The sequence below is a fragment of the Pongo abelii genome, chromosome 19 (genome assembly GCF_028885655.2).
Source record: "Pongo abelii isolate AG06213 chromosome 19, NHGRI_mPonAbe1-v2.0_pri, whole genome shotgun sequence".
NCBI classification, from domain to species: domain Eukaryota; kingdom Metazoa; phylum Chordata; class Mammalia; order Primates; family Hominidae; genus Pongo; species Pongo abelii.
Genome location: NC_072004.2, coordinates 78,224,949 through 78,251,377, shown reverse-complemented (window position 1 = coordinate 78,251,377; position 26,429 = coordinate 78,224,949). Strand labels below are relative to the sequence as shown.

The following is a 26,429-nucleotide window of genomic DNA, read 5'->3' as shown; positions in this document are numbered from 1 at the left end:
CCAGGCTAGAGTGTGTGGCACCATCTCAGCTTACTGCAACCTCCTGGGCTCAAGTGATTGTCCTGCCTCTGCCTCCCAAGTAGCTGGGATTACAGGCATGCGCCACCATTCCCAGCTAATTTCTGTATTTTTAGTAGAGATAGGGGGTTTCTCCATTTTGGCCAAGCTGGTCTTGAACTCCTGACCTCAAGTGATCCACCCGCCTTGACCTCCCAAAGTGCTGGGATTACAGGCGTGAGCCACCGTGCCTGGCCGCAACTTTGTTTTTCATGACTTGTCTCTCCCAGACTTCAAAGCAGTTGTTGCTGCAGTCTTGTGCTATTTCTAGCCAAAAGGTCTGAGACTAGCAGTTATCGGCCCTCGTCCTGCCTTAGCATATAGCCGCAATAGTGGGCAGGGAAGGGAAAACATGTAAGGCTGGGTGCTTGGAAGTAGGGCCAGCTTAAAGTACAGAAAAAGTGGGCAACCATCCAGAAAATGTGCACTCGGGTGTAGGAGCCTCCAACATGCTATGAAGCTCTCCTGCTGAGCTGGCGAAAGCTCTTTTAGCTTGAGGCTTCCAGGCACACGTGCCCAGGTGTACCCTGTATGAGCCATTTATACCATAGTGTGAATACTTTTCAGATCAATTTGATTCAATAAATATTGATTATGCGTAGCTGCCCTAAGCAGATTTTGAAAAGGCTGTTGGGAGCCTCCTTCCAGACAGGGAGGGAAAGGGCGCAGACAGGAAGGCTGGGAGAGCTGACAACAAACGTCATCTAGCTCAAGGTCTAGCCAGTGTTTGGTGCTGCTGAGAAATGCTTCCTCTCAGAGGGAACTGACGCACCAGCACGCACCACTGAATGGGGCCTCCAGCAATTCTTGGAGGCCTTTCACCATCTCTCACTGTGAGAACCTTCCTTTTCCTCTCCTTCATCTCCCCTGTGCACCCCCCCCACCACCCAGCCCCACACCTACCTCTACTGCTCTATTACTCTATGGCCTTGTTTACTTTCCTTCCTCCCCACTAGCACAAAGACCGAATATTATTCCTCTGTGAATGCACAGAACCTCGAACAGTACTTAGCACTTAAGTGCTTGATCAGCGTTTGATGAATGAATACATGATTTTGCCTTCCTATCTCATGCAGCACGGGGAGCCTAGCATCCCCACCACCGTGGCATTTGGGGTGAAGGAGGTTGCAAACACCTGCATCAAACTGTGCCTGCATTTTTCAACGCTGGACACAACATTTTGAAACAAAGTTGAAGGGGAAGAGGCATAGGACAGGTCAGGGCATGCGGTATTAGCACACCCGTTCATACGCTGCCAAAATGTTGCTCTACCCTTTCCCAAGCACCCCTGTTACTGTTTAACCCAACCTCAGTAGCTTTCTAAGAGAAAGACCATAATAATGACTTGATCTGCATTAAAATAAAGAGCAAAGTATGTCAAAACTTTTTCCCACAATCATAGGGCTATCACACTTTTTAACAAACTAAACCTCCACCATATCCCAGCATTCGTGATATACTGCAAGTAAGTGCCTGGCACTCAGAAAGCTCAAGGTTCCAGCAACAGTTGTGTGGCCTTGGATAAGGAACACAGGGAGACCCTTTGTCCTCTTGTTTCTTCAGTGTATTAAAGGGAGATAGTGGTATATTCAAAGGGCATGAAAAAAGCTTAACATGAGTCTGCATGGAGCTCTTTGAAATGCATGAAGGGCACTACAGTGGATAAATTCAACACTTGTCCTAGTGTTCACTCAGAACCCTTGCCCGGACATTTATAAAATCCCTCTGTGGACGTGTACACACACACACACACACACACACACACACACGCATGCACACACGCACATACACAAATATGTCTAAAAGTGCTTAATTGCTTTTAAAATTTTTAAGTAAATACATTGTAATGATTATAAGGCCTCTGTACAATGTATCTAAGGCAAGCCTGCCAGGATAAGAGCTATTTGAGACACTAAATCACATCATTGAAAGAATAGCAATGAGGCAATTGATGAAATATTGCATTAGCAGTGGCCTCTGGCCCCATGTGATGCCAACCAAATGCTTTCTCCTCTCTTTGTAATTTAATCATTTTTCAATTAAATTAATTTCTTAAAATCACTCAGATAAGCCGCCTGTATTAAACACACACACACACACACACACAACTTCAGGTGTAGGTGAAATAAAGGACACTCTGCAATCACAATCACTGTGTTGTGATTCTGCTCCATTCTGGAAATGAATGATATCCCGTTTCCTTTTTTCTATATCTGACGAGAATTTTGCATAACTTCTTCCTGCTACAGTGTGAAGTCAAAGACCCCCAAATACCCCCAAGACAGAGACCCAGTCACCACAATATAAAACTATGAAAGTACAGCCATGAGAGGCCCATAGCATGTTTGCTGGACAGACTGACTGGTTATTTTTAAAAGTTTACTTTAATACAAATGAACTGGCTGGGAAGGTGGCTTTGTAAAGGGAGCAACTCAGAAGAGTGCTAACAAGCCCGCCCCGCACGTCTGTGCTCAGGCTTGCTGGGAGAGCTTACTCCACACACATCCAGGAATTTGTTTGAGGACAGAGCGTGGTTAGGTCATGTTTTAAGAATGTTCTCTCATTATCCTGACTCAGAGGGCGCCGTGAGCCACAGAAGGGACGTTGCACAGTGATACCTTCTGTTCTGTCTGGTTTTCAAGAACCGCCTCACTGTACTGATGGCTGGAGACTGATGTCGCTCGAGGTTAACTCCTGCACGTCTTCTTTTTTACAGGGCTAGAGGAACAGCCCTTTTTCCTGTTGACATTTTTCAAACTTTGTAACCTAGGGGTTAGGCTTGTTAAGGGAGGGGAGGAGAGTGTCTAGGAGCAGTGACTGGAAACAGAGAAGAGACTACATGGAAGCAGAAGACAGAACCAATTCAAAAGTCTATAAAACCAGCCAAGAAATCTGTTCGGGAAAATGGAAACCTAAGCGCTGTGGTTTGGCAAGGAACTTTGACTCTTAATGAGAAAGGCAGAGAGAAGAGAAGGAGAAGAAGGATGGAGAGGGGAGGGGAAAGGAGAGAAGAGGAAGGAGAGGCGGAGATCAAAAGAGAAAGAAAAGAGAGGGGAGTAAAAGGAGCAAGACCCAGGATGCAACAAAGATACATCAGTAAGGGGCATTATGAGGATTGCATTGGAACAAGAGGCTGGAAATTAAAAATCAGGATATGAGGCCAGGTGGGGTGGCTCACGCCTGTAATCCCAGCACTTTGGGAGGCTGAGATGGGCGGATCACCTGAGGTCAGCAGCCTGACGAATATGATGAAACCCTGTCTCTACTAAAAATACAAAAATTAGCCAGGCATGGTGGCATGCACCTGTAATCCCAGCTACTTGGGAAGCTGAGGCAAGAGAATCACTTGAATCCTGGAGGTGGAGGTTGCAGTGAGCCAGATCGTGCCCATTGTACTCCAGCCTGGGCGACAAGAGCGAAACTCAGCATCAGAAAAAAAAAAAAAAAAAAAAAAATCAGGCTATGCTACTCAACATGGAACATCTGGTCATGTGTGTGTTCCGGAACTGGGGAAAATTTCTTTGATAATTCATATTTGATCATGTCTCATGCTGATGGACAAGCTCTTGCTTGAGTGACATTTTGACGTTTCATCAAAGGCTGTAGTAGGGATCACGAGGTCATAACTCCCAATTCTAGTGGGGAACTTTCTCTTTCTCATATGCTCCAGGCGATATGGCAGATGCACACACACGCATGCGCATATACATGTATGCACACACATACGCACAGAGGAATACACAGACACTTTAAAGCCATTCCATGGCTTTCCATTGTACTTAGAATAAAACCCAACTCCAATTCTCACAACCTCACCAGGCTTCCCTCACAATAGTCTTCCAGCCACACCTTAAGCTTTCTTGAATCCCCCGAGCTTTCTCTCACCTTACAATCATCTCAGTCCTGTTTTCTCCACCCCTGGAGGCTGGCTCCTCTTCATCCTTCAGGTCTCACACAGAGAGGTCATCTTTGACCATCTGTGTAAATAGGGTCTCCCTGCGCCTCCCAATATTCTCTGTTGTGGCACTCTATTAGTGTCCTGGCACTCATTAGCATTTGTCAGTCAGTGTATATTTATTTTTTAATTTTTTTAATTTTTAATTTTTGTGGGTACATAGTAGGTGTATATATTTATAGGGTACATGAAATGTTTTGAACAGGCATGCAATGTGTAATAATCACATCGTGGAGAATGGCATATCCAGCCCCTCGAGCATTTATCCCTTGTGTTACAAACAATCTAGTTATACTCTTTTAGTTATTTTTATTTATTTATTTATTTGAGACAGAGTCTTGCTCTGTCTCCCAGGCTGCAGTGCAGTGGCGTGATCTCAGCTCACTGCAAGCTCCGCCTCCCGGGTCATGCCATTCTCCTGCCTCAGCCTCCTGAGTAGCTGGGACTACTGGCGCCCGCCACCACGCCCAGCTAATTTTTTGTATTTTTAGTAGAGACGGGTTTTCACCATGTTAGCCAGGATGGTCTCGATCTCCTGACCTCGTGATCCACCCGCCTCGGCCTCCCAAAGCGCTGGGATTATAGGCATAAGCCACCACGCCCAGCCCTCTTTTAGTTATTTTTAAATGTACAATTAAGTTATTATTGACTATAGTCACCTTGTTGTGCTATCAGATGGTAGGTCTTATTCTTTCTATTTTTTGTACCCATTAACATGATCCTCCTTCCTTCCCCCCCCTCCCCACTATCCTTCCCAGCCTCTGGTAACCATCCTTCTACTCTTAATGTCCATGAGTTCAATTGTTTTGATTTTTAGATCCCACAAATATGTGAGAACATGCAATGTTTGTCTTTCTGTGCCTGGCTTATTTCACTTAACATGATCTCCAGTTCCATCCATGTTGCTGAAAATGACAGAACCTTATTCTTTTTTTATGGCTGAATAGCACTCCATTGTGTATATGTACCACATTTTCTTTATTTATTCATCTGTTGATAGACACTTAGATTGCTCCCAAATCTTAGCTATTGTCAGAGGCCTGGCACAGTGGCTCACACCTGTAATCCCAACACTTTGGGAGGCCGAGGCAGGTGGATCCCTAAAGGCCAGGAGTTCGAGACCAGCCTAGCCAACATGGTGAAACCCCGTGTCTACTAAAAATACAAAAATTAGCCAAGTGTGGTGGTGCGTGCCTGTAATCCTAGGTACTCAGGAGGCTAGGGCACGAGAATTGCTTGAACCCAGGAGGCAGAGGTTGCAGTGAGCCGAGATTGTGCCACTGCACTCCAGCCTGGCTGACGGAGTAAGGCTCTCTCACAAAACAAAGCGAAAAAAATCCTAGCTATTGTGAACAGTGGTGCAATAAACATGGGAGTGCACATATCTCTTCAATTTACTGATTTCCTTTCTTTTGGATATATACCCAGCAGTGGGATTGCTGGATCATATGTCCTATTTTTAGTTTTTTGAGGAATCTCCAAACTGTTCTCCACAGTGGTTATACTAATTTACATTCCCACCAAAGTGTATGGGGGTCCCCTTTTCTCTACTAAAAATACAAAATTAGGGGGGCATAGTGGGGCATGCCTGTAATCCCACCTACTTGGGAGGCTAAGGCAGAAGAATTGCTTGAACCCGGGAGGCAGAGTTTGCAGTGAGGTGAGATTGCACCATTGCACTCCAGCCTGGGCAACAGAGTGAGACTGTCTCAAAAAAAACAAACAAACAAAAACAAAAACAAAATGTCATGGAGTAGCGTCCACTTCCTGAAGGTTCAGAAGTTGCTCAGTGCTTACGTTCCTTTGCCCTCTTGATGAGATGGATTTTTTTTTTTTTTTGACTCGAGTGTTTATCTGTCCAGAAGCATATTTAATGCTCATGTGGGATTCTTGACACTGACATCGCTTTCTGAAGCCTGAGTCTTGCCCACAGCTCGATGATCAGTCCACAAATCAAACTCTTGGCCAAATATGCATAGCTCGAGTTTATCCAGAGTCCAAACAAATCAGATACTCCTTCTGGACAGAAGTCAAATTCTTCCTTTTGGTAAGAATTTTTCAGAAATGCAAAAAAGCAGTATGTTTTATGTTCTCAAAGTTCCTATAATCACATCCAATCTTGCATCAGATGCATCAACGGCCATAATGAAGGGTTTGAAAAGTCTGAAGCTTCCAAAACAGATAAATAAATCAAAGCCCATTTGAACTTTTGAGAAATATGTCAGTACTATAGGATCCAAAAACTTTAATGAGTTTTCCTCCTCTTTGTAAAACAGCACAATAGATCAGCTACAGTTACAAGTGAGGAAAACTCTAAGGGATCTCCCAGAGGACACGCTTTTTTAAAAAAATTGTATTAATTATAGGGAATTTGCCAGTCTCTAATGGAGTCTACTTTATTCTACCAAAGAATTGGATCTCAAATATCTGCCCTATGAAAGCCCAACAGACATTACTAAATTTCACACAGTTCATGGATGGCTGCAAGCCCTAAACTGGATACGCTCTCAGTTTCATGAAATTAGATGATCTCTAACAAAAATCAGAGATGAGATAATAAAATGTCACTTTCTGAAATTCAGCATTAAAAATAATCAATATAAAATTAACCACAAAGCTATCAGTAGCATTTTAAAGAAGTAACAGCTTTTATTTATTTATTATTATTATTTTTTGAGACAGAGTCTCACTCTGTCACCCAGGCTGGAGTGCAACGGCACAATCTCGGCTCACTGCCACCCCCACCTCCCGAATTCAAGCAATTCTCCCTGCCTCAGCCTCCCGAGTAGCTGAGACTATAGGCGCCCGCCACCACACCCAGCTAATTTTTGTATTTTTAGTAGAAACAGGGTTTCACCATGTTGGCCAGGCTGGCCTTGAACTCCTGAACTCAAATGATCCGCCCGCCTCGGCCTCCCAAAGTGCTGGGATTACAGGTGTGAGCCACTGTGCCCGGCCAAAGTAACAGCTTTTAGAGATGCTTTATAAATGCATGGGTGATGTACTTTAGGGTGTCTCATCTCAGCAAGGAGAATGAAATCTATGTACATGATGTAAGCAATAATGATAGCTACCATTTGTTGAGCAGCTACTGTGTCAAGCACAATGCCAGAAACTTTACATACACTATTTCATTAATCCTCATGACAATCCATTGAGAAGGCTCTGATTATTCCCATTTTTAACTACAGGGATCTCGAAATTCAAAGGGTGATGAGAATTGTTCGCTATGATACAATAAATCCCACTGCTAGGATTTTAACCCAGGTCTTCTCAACTCCAATCTATGCTGTTAATGGCATAAGAGAAATGGTCCCTTGAAGTTCAGCAAAACGGCAGTTACCTGAGAGAAAGATGTGGTAAAAGTCTCCAAAAACTTTGAGGTAAATAATCCAAATCAGTCATCCAGACTGAAATGTCCTTTGAGGGGAGGAAGGTCATTCCTTAAGGCCTCCTCAATCTGCTAGATGTATCCCTTAAGAACAGGCCGAGCGCAGTGGCTGACGCCTGTAATCCTAGCACTTTGGGAGGCGGAGGCGGGTGGATCACCTGAGGTCAGGAGTTCGAGACCAGCCTGGCCAACATGGTGAAACCCCATCTCTACTAAAAATACAAAAATTAGCCAGGCATGGTGGCAGGCACCTGTAATCCCAGCTACTCAGGAAGCTGAGGCAGGAGAATGGCTTGAACCTGGGGTTGGAGGTTGCAGTGAGCCGAGATGGCGCCATCGTACTCCAGCCTGGGCTAAAGAGCAAGAGGCTGTTTCGAAAAAAAAAAAAAAAAAAAAAAGGGACATTCAATTCCCTTTAATGTAATTTAATATTCACCAAACCTTTAGATCTTTAATTTGATCTCCTAGGAATGCCTTTCCACCAGGAGGAAGTACCTCAAGCACATGACCAGGGTCAGCCTGCCAGCTTTATTCTCTGAGATAAAATAATAACTTGGTCAGGTGGATAACAAATGGTCTCTTCTGAGTGGGGTTATTAAGAACCAATTTCTAAAGAGGTCAGTTCTGAATTAAATAAAGTGAGTTTTCTGATCCTACAAATCAAGGACCAAATCCTGGGTCTTCAATAACCTCCATCGGAATATGTACATATTTGTGTGTGTGTGTGTGTGTGTGTGTATGTGTACTAATTCTCCCAGTCTGTGAACATGGGATGTCTTTGGACATCTCACAGGACATCCCATGTTTATAGACTAGAAGAGTTAATATTGTGAAAATGATCATATTACCAAAAGTGATCTATAGAATCAATGCAATTGCTATCAAAACACCAATGACATTCTCACAGAAATAGAAAAAACAATACTAAAATTCATACGGAACTACAAAAGACCCCAATAGCCAAAGCAATCCTGTGCAAAAAGAACAAAGCTGGAGGCATCACACTACCTGACTTCAAAATATACTTCAAGGCTATAGTAACCAAAGCACATGGTACTGGCATAAAAAGAGACACATAGACCAACAGAATAGAACAGAAAACCCAGAAATAAATCTACGTATTTACAGCCAACTGATTTTCAACAAAGGTACCAAGAATATACATTGTGGAAAGGACAGTCTCTTCAATAAATGGTGCTAGAAAAACTGGTTACTTACATGCAGAAGAATGAAACTAGAGCCCTATCTCACACCATATACAAAAATAAACTCAAGATGGATTAAAGACTTAAGTCTAAGACCTGAAGCTGTGAAACTACTAGAAGAAAACATAGAGGAAACACTTGAAGCCATTGGTCTTGGCAAAGATTTTATGAATATACCTCAAAAGCACAGGCAACAAAAATAAGAATAGACAAATGGGATTATATCAAACTAAAAACGTTCTGTGCAGCAAAGGAAACAATCAGCAGGGTGAAGATACAACCTGAAGAATGAGAGAACCTGGGATGCGGCAGTTGGCAGTGAGCCAAGATCGCGCCATAACACTCCAGCCTGGGTGACAGACTCTGGCTCAAAAAAAATAAAAATAAAAATAAATAAAAATATTTAAATATTTATGGTTAACACTCGCATGCAATAAAATCTTAAGATACGCCTTATAAAGCAAAGCTACCAATTATTGAGTGCTATGTGCCAAGCAGATGTGAAATGCTTTGCTTGTCCTCTCTCATTTAATTCGCACAGCAATCTTTTGAGATAGATAGTATTATTTTAATAGATCTTGAAGTGGAAGGAGACAAATCTGGGTACAGGAAGTACCAAGGTGCTTTTCTTAGTAGTGGGCAACATCAAGTTACTGGAGATGGAAAGCCCTGTTTTTGAGCCCTGGTTCTGGTACTTACCGTATGTTCTGGTCATGTCCCTTACCTTCAACAAGGTGAGAACCTGGGCTTCAACTTCCTCCTCTGTTATTTTTATTTGAGGTGGGTCCTCATGCCCACAGAACAAGCTCCCTACCTATCATTTCACTAACAGAGGAGGAAGTTGAACCTGGGCTTCAACTTCCTCCTCTGTTATTTTTATTTGAGGTGGGTCCTCATGCCAACAGAACAAGCTCCCTACCTATCATTTCACTATTATAGTTTCAACCCAGTGTGCGCATCCAACCTTATTTTTTTTTATTTTTTTTTTTTGAGATGGAGTTTCTTGTCGCCCAGGCTGGAGTGCAACCTCCGCCTCCTGGGTTCAAGCAATTCTCCTGCCTCAGCTTCCTGAGTAGCTGGGATTACAGGTGCCCACCACCATGCCTGGCTAATTTTTATATTTTTAGTTGAGATGGGGTTTCACCATGTTGGCCAGGCTGGTCTCGAACTCCTGACCTCAGGTGATCCCCCGCCTCGGCCTCCCAAAGTGCTGGGATTACAAGCGTGAGCCACCATGCCTGGCCCAAAGCACATCCTTTTGAAAGGCAAAAACCATGAGGCAAGTTCTTAGGTTACATCCTTATCAGTTAATACTTCAATTATCAGTTAATGCTTTACTAAGGAATACTTGACAATCAGCTGAGAACAAGAACAGAATATGGATTGAGCCACTAGGGATGAAAAGATCCTAGGGGCTGCTGGAGGACCAGTGAAGCTCAGATGGGAAAGTGCCCAGTGGAAAGACTTCAGCTAAGTACATTTGTCTAGACTCTGCCCAGCTCAGGATATGTCTTTGAAGCTGGTGTGAAGGCAAGGAAAAATGTTCAGTGTGTAACACATAGTCCCATCTGGCTGAAATATGAGTGAAGAAGTGATGAAGGAGAAAAACCAAGAAAGGAAACGGTGGGGGAGGGCACAGGGAAAGTCATAGTGACGAGTTTGGACTTCATTCCACAGGCAGTGAGGAACCTTTCAGGGCTTTTTAAGCAGGGCCAGCAACATTAGACGTAGGCTGCTTATAGGATGGGGGAAATGGTGGAGATAGGGTGTGGAGGACAGGGGCCCAGGGTGTGGCCAGAAGGCCCTCAGAATAATCCATGGAGCCCAAAACTAGGTCATGGAGCCCAAAACTAGAGTGATGGTGATAAGAATAGAAAGAAGAAGAATGTGACGCTGCCAAGGACTTGGCACCAACTGAATGGGGGGAAGGGGAGGTGTTGAGAAGACGGTCAAACCACAGACACCTAGGGATTCCGGGCACTGATGAATGTTCCAAGAATTTCTATTCTTCCTTTACCTTACTCTCCACCCAATCAAAAATACCCTAACTTGACATCAGTTGACAAGTTGAGAGCCTAAATATGCAAAGTAAATAGGGGAGTCATCTTTGCCCATGAGAACCACAGACAGAAATCAACCTGGCAAGGCTGGGTAAGGTGGCTCACGCCTGTAATCCCAGCACTTTCGGAGGCCCAGGCGGGCGGATCACTTGAGGTCAGGAGTTCGAGACCAGCCTGGCCAACATGGAGAAACCCCGTCTCTACTAAAAAAAAAAATACAAAATCTAGCCGGGTGTGGTGGCGCATGCCTGTAATCCCAGCTACTCGGAAGGCTGAAGCACGAAAATCGCTTGAACCCGGGAGGCAGAGGTTGCAGTGAGCCAAGATCGCGCCACTGCACTGTTCCAGCCTGGGCTACAGAGCGAGACTCTGTCTAAAAAAAAAAAAGAAGAAAAGAAAAGAAAAAGAAAAAAAGAAAGAAAGAAAGAAATCAACCTGGCAGAGAGAAGGTGAGGGTAGTAGCGGTTCTGGTGCCCTTGCTCCAAAGCTGTGGGGCCTGGTCTAGGCCTCTAAGCACCTCTCTCCTTGGAAAGGGGGTGAAGACGACTGATTACGAAGAGGCCTGGGCTCTAGTCTCGGTTCTGCCACTGACTGGGTGCCTCGCTTCATCGCTTATTTCTTCTTTTTCATGTTGGACCAGAGCATTCCAGATGTCCTCTGCAGAGGTCGAACTCCAGGACTGCAGTATCTTTCCCTCTTCGCATGTACCGCTTTTCATATTCCCTGATTCCATTAAAAATATTTTCCTCTCTCGTTTTCTAATTTCATTTTTTATGAAGCACAGCACCCTTTCAGGGAAGGGAGCGGAGGCCTGGATATCTGGGTCTGGGCTTGGGCATCCAGACAAAGCCAACCGCCTCCTCCTTGGGCATCTCTTCTCTGCCCACCAGCGTGGCTCTGCCTCCCCGACTGCAGCCCGCCTCGTTCCCACGGCAACCGGCGGGCGCCCATGCCTGGCTTGGGACCCTGGGGCCACAGCCCCGCCCCGCCCCGCCCCCCGCCCCGCGCTCTCCGCAGCCGCACCTGGTCGCGCGGGGGCGGGGAGGCGCGGTTGCTAGGGAAACCGGAGGACGCTCGGTAGCCGCCCCCACCGCCTCCGCCCCAGGCAAGGCCGGCCGGCGCCGCGGAAAGCAGCCTCGGGGAAGGAGGAGAAAGAGGGGCAGGTGTAGGGAGGGAAGAAGCAAAAGGAGGAGGAGGAAGAGGAGCTCAGGGCCGTCGCCGCGCGATTAATGGGCGGCTCCTGCGCCCTGGACCTGCCCGTCCGCCCAGCCCCTCGACCCCTTTAGCCCCGGCAGGGGAGGAAGGGCAGACCCCCAGGTAACGGCCCCCTCGCCCCCGCCGCTCCGCTCCAGTTCTCCCAGGATGAGGGACAACCTTCCCTTTCGACTTCCAAGATTCTGGAGGGAAACCGGGCCTGACATCCGGTGGCCTGGCCGTCCCCTCCCCTCGGCTGACCCCAGCCCCAGCTATTTTCTGTCTCAAAGGGACAGGTTTGAGGGAGACCGTGAACCTTTGCTCACTGGCAGCCGCCCGCACCCACATTCTTTCCTGCAGACGCCCCTGGTCAGAAAAGGTATACACAGACCATGGCCCATTGGGCTTCTGAGTGCGAAATGGTGGATATTGGTTTTATTTTTGAGAAGGAGTCTCGCTCTGTCTCCCAGGTTGGAGTGCAGTGGTGCAGTCACGGCTCACTGCAGCCTCGACCTCCCAGGCTCAAGCGATCCTCCCGCCTCAGCCTCCCGGTGGTAGCTGGGACCACAGGCCAACACCATGGCTGGCTAATGTTTTAAATTATTTGTAAAGAAGGGGTCTCGTTATGTTTCCCTGGCTGGATATTGTTATTAATGATGGCACTGAATTGCTTGTCAAACCTGTGACGTTTCCTCCCCCGAAGTTTCCCAATTACACGTTGAGTTTCTCCTCTCTTCCGGGCTTGGTGGTCGAAATGTGACCACCTATCTCTCCTAGTTTCACAGTAAAATGAAGAGTCACCGCCAAAAACATAAGAAGGGGGTCCAAAAACATGGAGGGGGTCTGTTCCCCACCCTCCACCCCGCCCCCAACTCTTAAGCCAAATTGGCTGGAAGAGTTGAAAGATCTCCTTACCTTTCCCAACCAATTCCCCCTTTTTCTCTGCAGTCACGGTATTCTTAAATTGGGCCCAAGTCGTAAACTTTGTTGCTTATACTCAAGACATGTTTATAAGCTAAGACTTCAAAATGCAAAGTTTTTTTTTAGAGCTAAGATTTAAACAAATCCTATAATGTTTGACGTTACAAATTAATCAATTGGGGAAAAGGTTGAATAAGGTCTCCTGAAATCCTTCCCCAATCACCTAATTGTGGAAAGGGAGTAATTTTTGAGCCTGATTGTCCGGCATTAACAATAGCCATTTAGATTTTGTTTCAAAGCAACCTTCCGTCTAAGAAGGAGGTTAAATTGTTTACATTTTCCTTTATTGCTTAAAGGAATATTAACTTTAGTGATGTCTTTCTCCTATGAGAACATGGTAAGAAACCAATAAGATTTTGATTGTTAATAAGAATAGGCTCCTTCAAATCAGTTCTTTTGACAAATGTGGTCATAAAACAGAAGGGTGGTATGTATGCATGACTTTTTAGAGCACTGAAAAACATTCTGCAATCAAATTCTGTTCCCCTCAGTCAGGAACACTTGGTTGGAATTCACTGGAAAGTTACACTACAGAAGAATGTGTATGTCACAAAATTCTTAGAATATTCCCCATTAAAATTTCACAGATATGTAGAATTTTGAGGCCAAGAATTAACTTGCCCTTGCTTTCAGCAAGGCAGGACCCCCTCCTTCCTTCTCCACCTGCCTCCAACTCCCTCCTCCTTTCTCTCTCCCTACTTAATATGGCTTCTTATGTTGATTTCTAAAGCACAGATTTGGCACAAGACATTATCACCAGAAAGACTTAAAACAGAAGTGTGCGTAACCATGAGTGGATTTTAAATTAAGAAGCAGTTCAAAGGTGAGCGATAGAAGAGAATACAGAGTGCTATTTTAGAAACATGCGCCTTGCTCACATTTTATTATCACCCCCACCCCAACCCTCTGTGTTTGCTGGGGAAAAATTCTTGGCTTCAAGTGGCCATCTGGTTGAGTAGGCCCACAAAGCTGAGATCCATGAATTAAGCATTATCTCATGTACTTTTATTTCCATACTGTTATTTCTGTTTCTTGTTCATCCTGGTCAGTTTTTCAAACTGACTGAGTGCGGTATGAAGTTCAAGCAAACACAGAGAATGTTTGCTTAAACTGAGGTAACCCACCATCTTCTTGGTCTAACACTAATACCCTGTTTTCTTGGTTTCCGTAATATTTGTTTAATCTCATAAAGACTTGATGTATTTAAATAAAAAATTACATGTGGCACCACGATGTTTCTAAATATTGTAAAATACATGTAATAGAGAGTTTATGGGAAGGAAGAGAGACTTTTGTAGGCAATTTTATTTTTATTATTTTATTATTTATATTTTTTTATTTTTGAGGGGATGGAGTCTCCCTCTGTCGCCCAGGCTGGAGTGCAGTGGTGCGATCTTGGCTCACTGCAACCTCCGCCTTCCAGGTTCGAGTGATTCTCCTGTCTCAGCCTCCCAAGTAGCTGGGACTACAGGAGCGCACCACCACGCCCGGCAAATTTTTGTGTTTTTAGTAGAGATGGGGTTTGGCCATGTTGGCCAGGCCGATCTCGAACTCCTGACCTCAAGTGATCCACCCACCTCGGCCTCTGTAAGTGCTGGGATTACAGGCATTTTAAAGTCCTTTATTTGGTAGGTGATTGTGAAGTCAGAGGTAACTTAGCAAGTAATTCAAAGGGTGCTACTTCCTACCTATTTAGACAAAGTTATTTCATGCCTCTTGACTTAGAAGCCTCCTTAAATTAACCCTGCTCTAAAGCCGTGATAGATTAACCGGCTTTCTATATTAACTTTGGCAACCAAAATGTATCATCCAAGTGGACTCTGGGATGCTCCCCTTTAGTGACCATTAACATATTTTTATTATGAGTCTTTATGGTCTCTGCCTGATTAAGACTCAGACAGACTTCTCTTTCCCACAGTAGCAGCAGGAGCTTATCCTTCTGCCTGTTTTAACACCATCGTTTTCTGAAAAGAGTGCAAAGGTAACTTCATTCCATGCAGGTTCACATTCAGATGAAAAGCTAAAAGTGATCTTTTAAAACATAGTCCCATAAGTAATAATTAAAATGCTCAAGACAAAATGTAGGTTTTGTGTGTAGACTGGAAATACACATTGGATTGTAGTTTCAGATTCTGACTGTCAAAAGATCAACTTTCCATGCTCCAGAGAAAATAGCCCCCAAGAGACAAGCACAAGTTTTCCCCATTGTTCAAGGCCAGATGATAAACCGTGTGAGATTTCATAACTACCAGACCAGACGCTGGGTCACCATGAGTCAGGGGCAGCCTGACTCTGCCAATATCTACACAACTGAATAAACAGGAGGAGGGAGGGAATGCCGCAGAACGTATACACCTGAAGGTAGAGATGTCGCCTGTCCCATCCTGATGTATCCCCAGAGCCTAGCAGCCCTTGTCACACAGCAGTTGTAAAAAATGTGTATATGTGTGTGTGTAGAAATAAATGAAAGAGCTTCAGTAGAAAACAAGCAGGAATAGTGTAGGGGCTTTGATGACCCCATAGATGAGGGGTCGTTATTAACAGTGCTATTTTATCCCTTTGTGAGCTTAGATATCTTGGCCATAAATTTGGGCCATGCCAGTCAAAGCCAAACTTCTTGAAAGCATGATCTCCACGCCTTTGCCTCCCATTTACGCAACCTTCTGCAGCCCTCCCAGCCCCGTCACTCCACTGAATGCTCTCACCAAGGTTATTAATAGCCTTCTTTTTGAAACCCTCTCTTCTGGGCATCTCTGAAATGGCACCCACCTGGTTTCTTCCTGCCTTTCTGGCTTTTTCTTTTTTTTTTTTTTTTGCGTTTCTCTTCAGCGGCTTGTTCTCTAAATATTCGTGTTCTTCACGAGGTTTTGTCCTGTGTCCTCTTTCTCTTTTCGTTTCCATTCTTCCTTCAACTTCAGTTATCACAGAATCCCAGCAATGCCCAAATCTGTACCTCTCCGGTGAGCTGCAGAGCCCCGCGTCTGACAGCGCACTTGACATCTCCATTTGCCGCACCCCAGACACTTCCGACGCCATGCTGTCTCCTCACAAAGCAGCTCCTCCTGTGTTTTCTGAAGGGAATGCTGGCACCAACCCACTGGCTGCTCAAGCCAGTAACCTAGGCATCCCTGAGACTTCCACCCCTGGTCCATTCATATAATCGCAAGCCCTGATGACTTTCTGTCCTGAGCGTCTCTTTAATCCCTTGGTTAACAGTGTGTGCACTGGAGTGGGACTCTCTGGGTTCATATCCCAACTCTTCCACTCACTAGCTCTGTAACTTTAGGCAAGCTACTTCATCCCTTCGGCCCTCAGTTTCTTCACCTGCAAAATAGAGATCTAGTGCTGGCCTCACCGCGTTGTTGAGAAGATTGAATGAATTAATTGATGTAACTGCTTAGAACAAGGCCTATCCCTTCCAGAGGGTCGTTAAAGAGTAACTGTGGGCCCGGCGCAGTGGCTTATGCCTGTAATCCCAGCACTTTGGGAGGCCAAGGTGGGCAGATCACCTGAGGTCAGGAGCTCAAGATCAGTCTGGCCAATATGGTAAAACCCCGTCTCTACTAATAAAAAATTAGCCAGGTGTGGTGGCACGTGCCTGTAATCCCAGCTACTTGGGAGGCTGAAGCAGAATTGCTGGAACCTGGGAGGCGGAGGTTGTGGTGAGCTGAGATAGCCCCACTCCACTCCAGCCTGGGCAACAGAGCAGGACTCCATCTCAAAAAAGAAAAAAAAAAGGGTAGCTATGATCCCCTCTCCCTCCCCATTGTCCTCCTCCTCCTCCTCCTTTTTCTCTTCACTGTTGCTACCCAATGCTGGTTGCCATCTTATCACATCTAGATTACTATGAAATATTCCCAATGGTCTTCCCACTTCTGTTTTTTACTCTACCACCATCACCCCCACCCCATCCATTCTCATACTGCAACTGGAGGGATCTTTTTAAAATACAATTTTTTTTATATATATATACAGACAGGGTCTTGCTCTGTTGCCCAGGTTAGAGTGCAGTGGCATGACCATGGCTCATTGCAGCCTCTAACTCCTGGGCTCAAGCAATCCTCCCACCTCAGCCTCCTGAGTAGGTAGGACTATAGGCATGCATCACAATACCTGGCTAATTTTCAATTTTTTTAAATAGAAAAGGTCTTGCTATATTGCCAAGGCCGGTCTCAAACTCCTGGGCTCAAGTGATTCACCTCGGGAGGCATGAGCCACTGTACCCAGTGAGTTACAATCAAACCACTACACTCCAGCCTGGATGGCAGAGCAAGATCCTGTCTCTAAGAAAAAGAATTAACAAATAAATAAAAACACAAATTTAATCATTTACTCCCCAGATTGGAACCTTTCAGTAGTTTCCTATGACTCTTTGAATCCTGACCTTCAAGGCCCCATGGGAGCTGGCCCCTGCCTCCCCTGCAGCCCTTCTGGGGCTGTTCCTTCCTCATCTCTGCTCCAGCTGCACTGCTCCCCTCCCGTCTGCCTCATCTGCACCTGCCCCTTCATGCCTGAAGCCTCTGCACCTGCTGTCCTCTCTGTCCCACTTCTCAGCTAGCTCACTCTGTCAAACCCAGTGTCATTGCCTAAGGAAAACCTTGCCTGACCCCTCCAGACCAGGTTATGCCCTCCCGTAATAACATTCTCAAAGAGCCCCATAGTTCTGCTCCAAAGGGCCTATCATAGTTAGGATTCACTTGCTCAAAGTCAGTCTCGCACCCTGGATTATAAGCAACACAGGCCAGGCGCGGTGGCTCACATCTGTAATGCCAGCACTTCGGGAGGCTGAGTTGAGTGAATCACCTGAGGTCAGGAACTCGAGACCAGCCCGGCCGACATGATGAAACCCTGTCTCTACTAAAAATACAAAAATTAGCCAGGCATGGTGGCAGGTGCCTGTAATCCCAGCTACTAGGGAGGCTGAGGCAAGAGAATCGCTTGAACCCGGGAGGCAGAGGTTGCAGTGAGCTGAGACTGGCAATTGCACTCCAGCCTGAGCAATAAACACAAAACTCCGTCTCAAAAAAAAAGAAGAAAAAAAAAAAAAAGCAAAGGTGAGGGTCGTGTCTGCTTTGCTGCTTGCTATACTCCAGTGCCCAGCACAGTGCGTGGATGGGAATAAGGGTGCAATCATTGTTGCATAAATGAATTTAAGTAACCAGGGGCCTGTAACCTTGGTCACTGCTATTTAGCTAGGCTCTCAGGTTTTCCTTTTTGTCATGCTCTAGAACCGAATCAGGTGTCTGTCAATCTAACTCCCTCTGAGTAACCAGGACAGGATCACTGAAGTGCCTGATGAAGGTGGCTGCATTATTTATGCCTGGAACAGGAGGACTGTAAGGGCATTAACAGCAACACAAGAAGTCCCTTCAGCTTGAAAGGAGCATCTGTGCCTTTCAAATAAGGGAAATTAGATGAATACACAAATAAAAGCAATTAGATGAAAATAAATCCAAATACGGCATCACGACAAAGAACTCTATCACAGCACATTTGTTTATCTTTTCTGTGCAGGTCAGGGATTAGGAATCATGTTGCGTGACGCAAAGGACAGGCAGAAGTTCTTCAGCGATGTTCAGTATCTGCGGGACATGCAGCATAAGGTGGACTCTGAGTATCAGGTAACTACAGAAAGCAAGAATGGTCTTCTGCCTTCTCTTCCAGTATTTAGAGAGAATTCAGAATGCAGCATCAACGTATGACAAGCAGTAAAAGTTTTCTAAAATCCCAAACCCACCGATTAGGTATGTAACTAGCGAAAGCCACTTCACCTCTCTGTTTCCTCGTCTGTAAAAAAAAAACGGGGATAGCTGGGCACGGTGGCTCACGCCTGTAATCCCAGCACTTTGGGAGGCCGAGGCGGGCGGATCTTGAGGTCAGGAGATCGAGACCATCCTGGCTAACACAGTGAAACTGTGTCTATACCAAAAATACAAAAAATTAGCCAGGTGTGGTGGCACCGTAGTCCCAGCTACTCGGGAGGCTGAGGCAGGAGAATTGCTTGAACCTGGGAGGCAGAGGTTGCAGTAAGCAGAGATTGTGCCACTGCACTTTAGCCTGGGCAACACAGCGAGACTCTTCCGTCTCAAAAACAAACAAAAAAACAAGGATAATGGTCTTATCCACTTCTAGTATTATCATGAAAATGAAATGAAATAAACACTGTAAAAGTACTTCCCTCAGTGTTCGGCCTGGAGCCCTCGTCCACCAAGGGCTTAAATTTGACAAACCAACTGAGAAGGAAAGAAAACATGAAAGAGTTAACTGGGTCGCCCTACCATTCGTAAAATAACACGCCCTTCTGTTGTCATCCCCACCAGAAGAAAGGTGGTTTGCACATTTTACAATGAGCTAACTGCTGGTCCCCCTAGTTACAGTGTTTACATGCAAAACCAAAACACACAGGGAGCCTGAGGAATCCTGAGGTTGCAGTCACCCGGAGCTGGCATAGGACAAACTTGCCAGACTAGGTTGTGGGATCCTGGGAGCAGGTAGAAAGTGTCAGTCATCCCACCGGAGGTGGGACCTCAGCCCTCGCCAATCAGGAAGGCATGTCCTCAGCCTGGGCTGAGGATTGAAAAGCGCTCTTTCCCTGAGGAAAACACAGAACTGCTGTTATCAGGTTTTTCCCCTTCTTAGCAATTTCAAATATAACTAAAGCTCCCAGGTCACCAAGGAAACCAGACCTATCTCAGTAACCTGATTTCACCTGTATAATACAGCTTAGCTTTGGGGCTGGAAACAGAGTCAGCAATTTCCTCCCACAACGTGCCAACCCACGTATAAGAAGACTAGAAAATCGAGGGCATTTCTGCAAAATAAATAAGAACGTAAACATCCACACTGGTCGCCCTGGGAGTCTAACTGCTTTTCACAAAGATGCCTCTGCCACCCGGCTCCTGTTTGAAATTGTCTCCAGAACAGGCACATAGGAAAAAATCAGTCTTATAGTTTTATGGTCCGTGTTGAAGAAAATCACACAACTGTGTGGCTTTGAGCCATTGCCGTTTTATTTTCTAATCTCCATTGGGCTTTTAACACTGGCTTTTCATTCATTCATTCAGCCAATATCTATTTGGTGCCTACTATGTGCTGAACAAAGCCTCTGTTCTCCTGGAGTTCTTATTCTAGGATTAAGGGGGGAAAGGACTTACACAAGTAGAAATGTGTAAGGGAGTTTCAGTTACTGATAAATACAATGAGGAAAATAAAACAGGTTAAGGGGTTGGAGGCGGTGCTCCGTTAGAAGCAGGGGAGGTCTCTTTGAGGAAGTGACACTTGACCGTTGAGGTGAATTATGGGAAAGATCCCACCAGAGCTTCCCAATTGGAAGGAAAGCCAGTGCAAAGGCCCTGAGGCAGGAACCAGCCTGGATGAAACCAAAAGTAGCCAAAGGGACTGGAACACATGAACCCAGGGAAAGTGCCGAAGTGTCACACTGGGTCTCACAGAACATAGCTTGGCATTTAGGTTTTATTCTTTTTCTTTTCTTTTTTTTTTTTTTTTTTTTGAGACAGAGTTTTGCTTTTGTTGCCCAGGCTGGAGTGCAGTGGCACGATCTCGGCTCACCGCAACCTCTGCCTCCCGGGTTCAAGCGATTCTCCTGCTTCCACATCCCAAGTAGCTGGGATTCAGGCATGTGCCAACACACCTGGCTAATTTTGTATTTTTAGTAGAGACGGGGTTTCTCCATGTTGGTCAGGCTGGTCTCAAACTCCCGACCTCAGGTGATCCGCCCGCCTCGGCCTCCCAAAGTGCTGGGATCACATGCATAAGCCACCGTGCCTGGCCCAATTTTATTCTTATCACTGTGAGAATTATTGGATGGTTTAAGTGGGGGAATAGTATGATCTGATTTATGTTGTATTAAGGGTCGCTCTGGCTGCGGTTTGGGGAAAGGACTAGAAGGGGCAAGAGAAGAAGCAGGAAAACTTGTAAGGAAACTATGATAGAAATTCGGAGAGAGATTCTGGTGACTTGGCCCGGGGTGGTAGGAGTGGAGGTGGTGAGAAGTGGCCCGGCCCAGGAAATAGAAGCAGAACAGACATCTTGCTGATAGATGGAGAGGCGGAGTGAGGGAAAGAAAAGAATGAAGGATGACTCACGTCAACACATTTACTTGTCCATCAGCTCCCTCTGTTATCATCACGATTTTAAACCTTTTCACTCTTTTCAAACCTCCAACCTCCATAGTTTCAACAAAGAACCCCCTGCCCGGTTTCACACACTCACATGAAACAAAATGAAGACCCCAAGGCCGGCAGGTGAGAACCCACTCAGCCTCCTCCCATTCGCTCCAGGCTACACACCATCTAGTCCTCACATCTTGGAGGATGAAGTGACCCTCTTCCTGCTGGTATGCAGCCTGAGATCCTGATTTGAGGCCCTCTGCTCTCCAGCCCCTGCCATCCACAGGCCTCTCATTGGTAGCTTTGACATTTCCTTTCTTGTTGGTTCAGTCCAACGAACGTGCTTAAGTCTCTCCCATCTTAAGAACAAAAGAGCAAAGCTTTCTGTAGACATCGTGTCCTTCTCTAGCTGCAGCGCTGGCTTCTTCCTGCCTCATCCCAGATGTCCCCAAACAGCCAGCTCCATTTCTGTCTCTGCTTCCTGCCCTCCCATGGATTCCCTGGCCTGCTTCAGCCCGACCATCACCTGCCCTCCCCTCCCCTCCCCTCCCCTCCCTCCCCTCCCCTCCTCTCCCCTCCCCTGAAACTCTTCTGCTAATGTCAGTAACCAAATTCACCGGGCTTCTTCTCAGTCTTTATTTTCTGCAGTCTTAACTACCTTTGACATTATTACTCCTTTCTTCTCGAACATGACTCTTTGGCTTTCTTTCTTTTTTTTTTTTTTTTAATGTTTCCCAGGCTGGTCTCGAACTCCTGGCCTCAGGTGATCTTCCTGTCTCAGCCTCCCAAAGTGCTGGGATTATAGGCATGAGCCTCCACGCCCAGCCTCCTCTGGCTCTCTGACATCACACTGTCTTGATTTTCTTCCTGTTTCTCTCACATTTTTCTCCATTTTCTTTTCTATGTACTCTTCATCTCCCTGGATCTCGAATGTTAATTTCCCTAGGGTTCCGTTCTCAGCCCAATTTTTTTCTAGTTCACAAGGTCACTGTGACTCATCTCATCCTCTGCTATGGTTCAACCACACTTTATACTAAGACTTGTAATCCTGGGTCTCCCCAGAGCATCAGAGTCATATGTGTGTTTCCCAGTTGCCTGTGTCTACCTGGATGTCACACAGACATCTGAAATCAAATGTGTCCATGGTTGTACCCCCATGTCCATCCCCCTGCTGCCCCTCCTATGGTCTAAGCCTTCCCTGTCTCTTCCTCTCCCTCCTCATCCCCATCCCACCAGTTACCAAGTCCTGCCAAGTGTACCTAAGAACTCACGCACTTGTGCCTTCCTTATTACCCTGTTGCCACCCCATGGTTCCAACTTCCCTAATTTCTGTCCAAGACCATTATAATATCCTTATAACTGGCCTTCTAGCCTCCAGTCCTGCCATCTGTCAGACCGTTTCCTTGAAACCTATCTAAAATGTAAATGTGGCGATACCATTGGAATATAGGATACTCCTCTGTGCTTTCCCTCACTTAAAGGCAGGCCCAAGACTCAGAACCTAAGCAAAACCAACCTACACTTCACCACTTTGCCAACGTCTTCTTCCCCCTTCTTCACCTTGCTCCCCTGGGCAAAGGTGGTGAGGATCATAGTTTTAATTCAGAACTAAAGGGAATCTCTGTGCTCATACACATAGTAGCCGTTTTTAAAAACAACTTTACTGGCCAGGTGCGATGGCTCACGCCTGTAATCCCAGCACTTCGGGAGGCCAAGGCAGGCAGATCACAAGGTCAGGAGTTCAAGACCAGCCTGGCCAACATGGTGAAACCCCATCTCTACTAAAAATACAATTAGCTGGGCGTGGTGTCAGGTGCCTATAATCCTAGCTACTCAGGAGGCTGAGGTAGGAGAATCGCTTGAACCCGGGAGGCAGAGGTTACAGTGAGCCGAGATAGTGCCACTGCACTCCAGCCTGGGCAACAAGAGTGAAACTCGGTCTCAAAAAAAAAAAAAAATTATGTATCATAAAATTCAACCTGTTTTAAGTGTACAATTTAAAGACTTTTAGTAAATTTACCAAGTTTGCAGTCATAACTATCATAACTTTAGAATATTTCCACCACTCTAGTACTGCAGCACTCTTTTCATGCTTCCTGCACAGAGCTTATGAAACTGCATTGCAAATTGTCTTTTTTTCTCTCTCTTTTTTTTGAGACATGGTCTTGCTCTGTTGTCCAGGTGGGGGTGCAGTGGTTGCCCAGGTCGGGGTGCAGTGGTACAATCACAACTGACTGCAGCCTCAACCTCCCAGCCTCAAGTTATCCTCCCACCTCAGCCTCCTGAGTGGCTGGAACCACAAGCATGTGCTACCACACCCAGCTAAATTTTTTGTATTTTTATAGAGACACGGGGGTCTCACCATGTTGGCCAGGCTGGTATCGAACTCCTGGGCTCAAGTGATCCACCCACCTTGGCCTCTCAAAGTGCTGGGATTACAGGCGTGAGCCACCGCACCCGGCTGCACGTTGCCTTTTGTGTGACATCCTCTCAACCTGGACCACGACTTCTTAAGGGCAGGGGCTGAGTCTCCCTCTTCAATGTTGAACCAATTGCCTTGACATTCGTGAAAGCCTGTGTTGCCTAACTTGGCTACCAACTAAGCTTGTCAGACTTAGAGCCAGCTGACTTGTGACTATTCCTAAAAGTCAAATCCACTCTCATTGAGCATTTTCAAAACCACTTACCACAAGGTCTGCAAAAAATAAATTTGGTTGTCTTTAAGATGTTCTAAATATCATTGAAGTAAGTAAATGGCAACCCACAGTAACTACTTTGCAGGGAGCAGCAAATTTTTTTTGTTATATTATTAATCTACCCCTTGCCTTGTTCCAGAAAGAATTTAAAGTAGTGGTTTAAGAATCAATTGCATGATGTAGGCCGGGCGCAGTGGCTCATGCCTGTAATCCCAGCACTTTGGGAGGCAGAGGCGGGTAGATCATTTGAGGCCTGGAGTTTGAGATCAGCCTGGCTAAATGTCTCTACTAAAAATACAGAAATTAGCCGGGTGTGGTGGTGCTCACCCCTAATCCAGCTACTCGGGAGGGTGAGGCAGGAGAATAGCTTGAACTCAGGAGGCGGAGGTTGCATGATGTTAGTGACCCCTCAGTAACTCAGCTCATAGACAGCCCATGTGTATTTAGATAATTTGCTATGGTTAACTTTGTGGTGGGTGGGTATTGGCACTCTGGATCATCAATGAGTTTGGCCAGTTACTTCCTATGGAAATCCCAGCTTTCACTCCAGGTCCAGTGTGACCAGGGATTCCCCATTTCAGGGCATACAAATAGTGTAAGACGTAATAACTAGACACGAATCCCAAATCATATGCATTTGGCACGTGTCCCTTCCTGTACTCGACTCACCTTTAATGAACTGGCTCCAATTGAAGGCTTTAGAAACCTCTTGCGTAAACCATTCCTGCTACAGCCTAAAATATGCTAAGTGTTGGTACGCACCAAATTCTCAGTGCCTTTCCAGGTCTGTGTGCTAGCAGCAAGAGAGGAGGGCTAACCTCACCCTGAGTTATTTTGATACTACTCCTTTCAGTGGTTGGGTGGGACCCTTTTGAGAAAACAAGAGGAAATAAACATCTATTTGGCATATTGCATGCTATTTCAGAATCTGGTAACTAGTATATAATTATATGCCATCTCAGAATTTGGCTCTATTGCTTCAAGGATTTTCATGCTGCCTAGCTTTTTTTTTTTTTTTTTTTTTTTTTTTGATCAAATGTGTTTATGTAACTGGAGGCAGAATTTAGCCATTAATGTCCACTGGAAAGCTGAAGGCAAAGATTACACTTGGCATTTCAGAGTGATTTTCTATAATCTGTTAAATGTGTTCAAATTGGTTTCATTTCATGTCACTTATTCATCTTGATTCTTTCAAGTGCAAATCAACTAAATATCTCAATATACATGTGTTCAAGGACACGATAGGTGACTTTATAGCGGGTGGTGAGGGTTTGGAGTTGTCCACTCAGGGAGCCGGAATGGGGATAAATCAACTTTTCTTCCCTTAGGGACGTAGGTGAGGGATTCTCCTCCTGGCTCACCTTTGAGGTATGTGTTGCTCTACTCTTCACAGCCAAAACAGGAAAAAAAAACTAGCTGGAGGGGAATACCATCTCAAACTGTTTTTATGCCTTTGATTTCTTGACCTCTTAAAATTAATGAACTTTAATAATGTCACCGAGGACAATTAAAACACCAAACTCTGGGGTATGCAAGTCAGATCACAAGAACAACAACAAAAAGGAAGCAACTGAAGGAAGTGGCAACTCCCACTTCTCAAAGTTCGTCCTGAGATAGAGGAACAGATGCCATTCTGGCTGGAGATGTGAAGTCGGGTCGTGGTTCTGATGGCTTTATACCGGAATTATGCGGCTGGGACGTGTTCCTGGGGCACATGGCTTCTGAAGTCACATAATGACTGGAGGGATCAGATTGATAATGAAAAAAACAAAAGGAACTTTGAGCACAACTGTGGACTCAGAGAGCTGCAATGTCGAAGAGAAGCGGCTTCATTGTGACCCTGAATGACTGAGAGCAGGAGCTGCTCAGTTGGCTGGCTGGGGTTTAGGAAACAGACCTCTACTTACAGGGCAGAAAAACAAGGATGAACCTCAGGACTAGACAGAAAGATTCTCTCTTCTTCTGCGACCAGCATCAGAGTCATATGCTTTGGCAAAGGCTGACTTTAGAAATAGTTATAGAAGCAAACCAGGAAATGGGATTGAGAACAGCAATTAAAAGGCTGTGACAGCTGCTGATGGTGATGGAAGTGGCAGTGGTGGTGGAGGTGGCAGTGGTAATGGTGGGGAGGTGAGATGGGTGGTGGGGGTTTGGTGGTGATGTGGTGGTGGTGGTGGAGGTGGTGGTGGTGGTGGTGGTTGTGGTGATGGTGGTGATGTTTGTGGTGGTGGTGGTGGTGGAGGTGGTGGTGGTGGTGGTGATGGTTGTGGTGATGGTGATGTTTGTGGTGGTGGTGGTGATGGAGGTGGTGGTGGTGATTGTTTTGGTGGTGGTGATGGAGGTGGTGGTGGTGGTTGATGGAGGTGGTGGTGGCGGCGGTGGTTGTGGTGGTGGTGGAGGTGGTGGTGGTTATGGAGATGTGACGGAGGTGGTAGTGATGGTGGTGGTGGTGGCGATGATGGAGGTGGTGGTGGTGGTGATGGAGGTGGTGGTGTTGGTTGGTGGATGTAGTGGTGGTTGTGGTTGATAGAGGTGGTGGTGGTGGTGATGATGGAGGTGGTGGTTGATGGATGTGGTGGTGGTGGTTGATGGACGTGGTGGTGGTGATGGAGGTGGTTGTGGTGCTAGTGATGGAGGTGGTGGTGGTGATGGAGGTGTTGGTGGTGGTTGATGGAGGTGGTGGTGATGGTTGTGGTGGTTGTGATGGAGGTGCTGGTGGTGATGGTGGTCGTGGTTGATGGAGGTGGTGGTGGTGATGGAG

General features: G+C 45.8%; 1 protein-coding gene across 8 annotated transcripts in view; it reads left to right on the top strand.

Annotated features, from left to right (window-relative positions):
• Positions 1 to 11,655: 11,655 nt before the first annotated feature.
• The window catches only part of MARCHF10 (membrane associated ring-CH-type finger 10), a 109,344-nt gene continuing 94,570 nt past the window's right edge, over positions 11,656 to 26,429 (top strand). For 2 of the 8 annotated variants that reach the window (XM_054537229.2, XM_054537236.2), the window contains exons 1-3: positions 11,661 to 11,985; positions 13,579 to 13,666; positions 18,358 to 18,464. In XM_054537229.2, coding sequence (XP_054393204.2) covers positions 18,375 to 18,464 — 90 coding nt within the window. In that variant the 5' untranslated portion in view covers positions 11,661 to 11,985; positions 13,579 to 13,666; positions 18,358 to 18,374. Of the gene's footprint in view, positions 11,986 to 13,573; positions 13,667 to 18,357; positions 18,465 to 26,429 lie in introns of all 8 variants that reach the window. The other 6 variants (XM_054537228.2, XM_054537231.2, XM_054537230.2 and 3 more) reach the window with 6 other exon arrangements.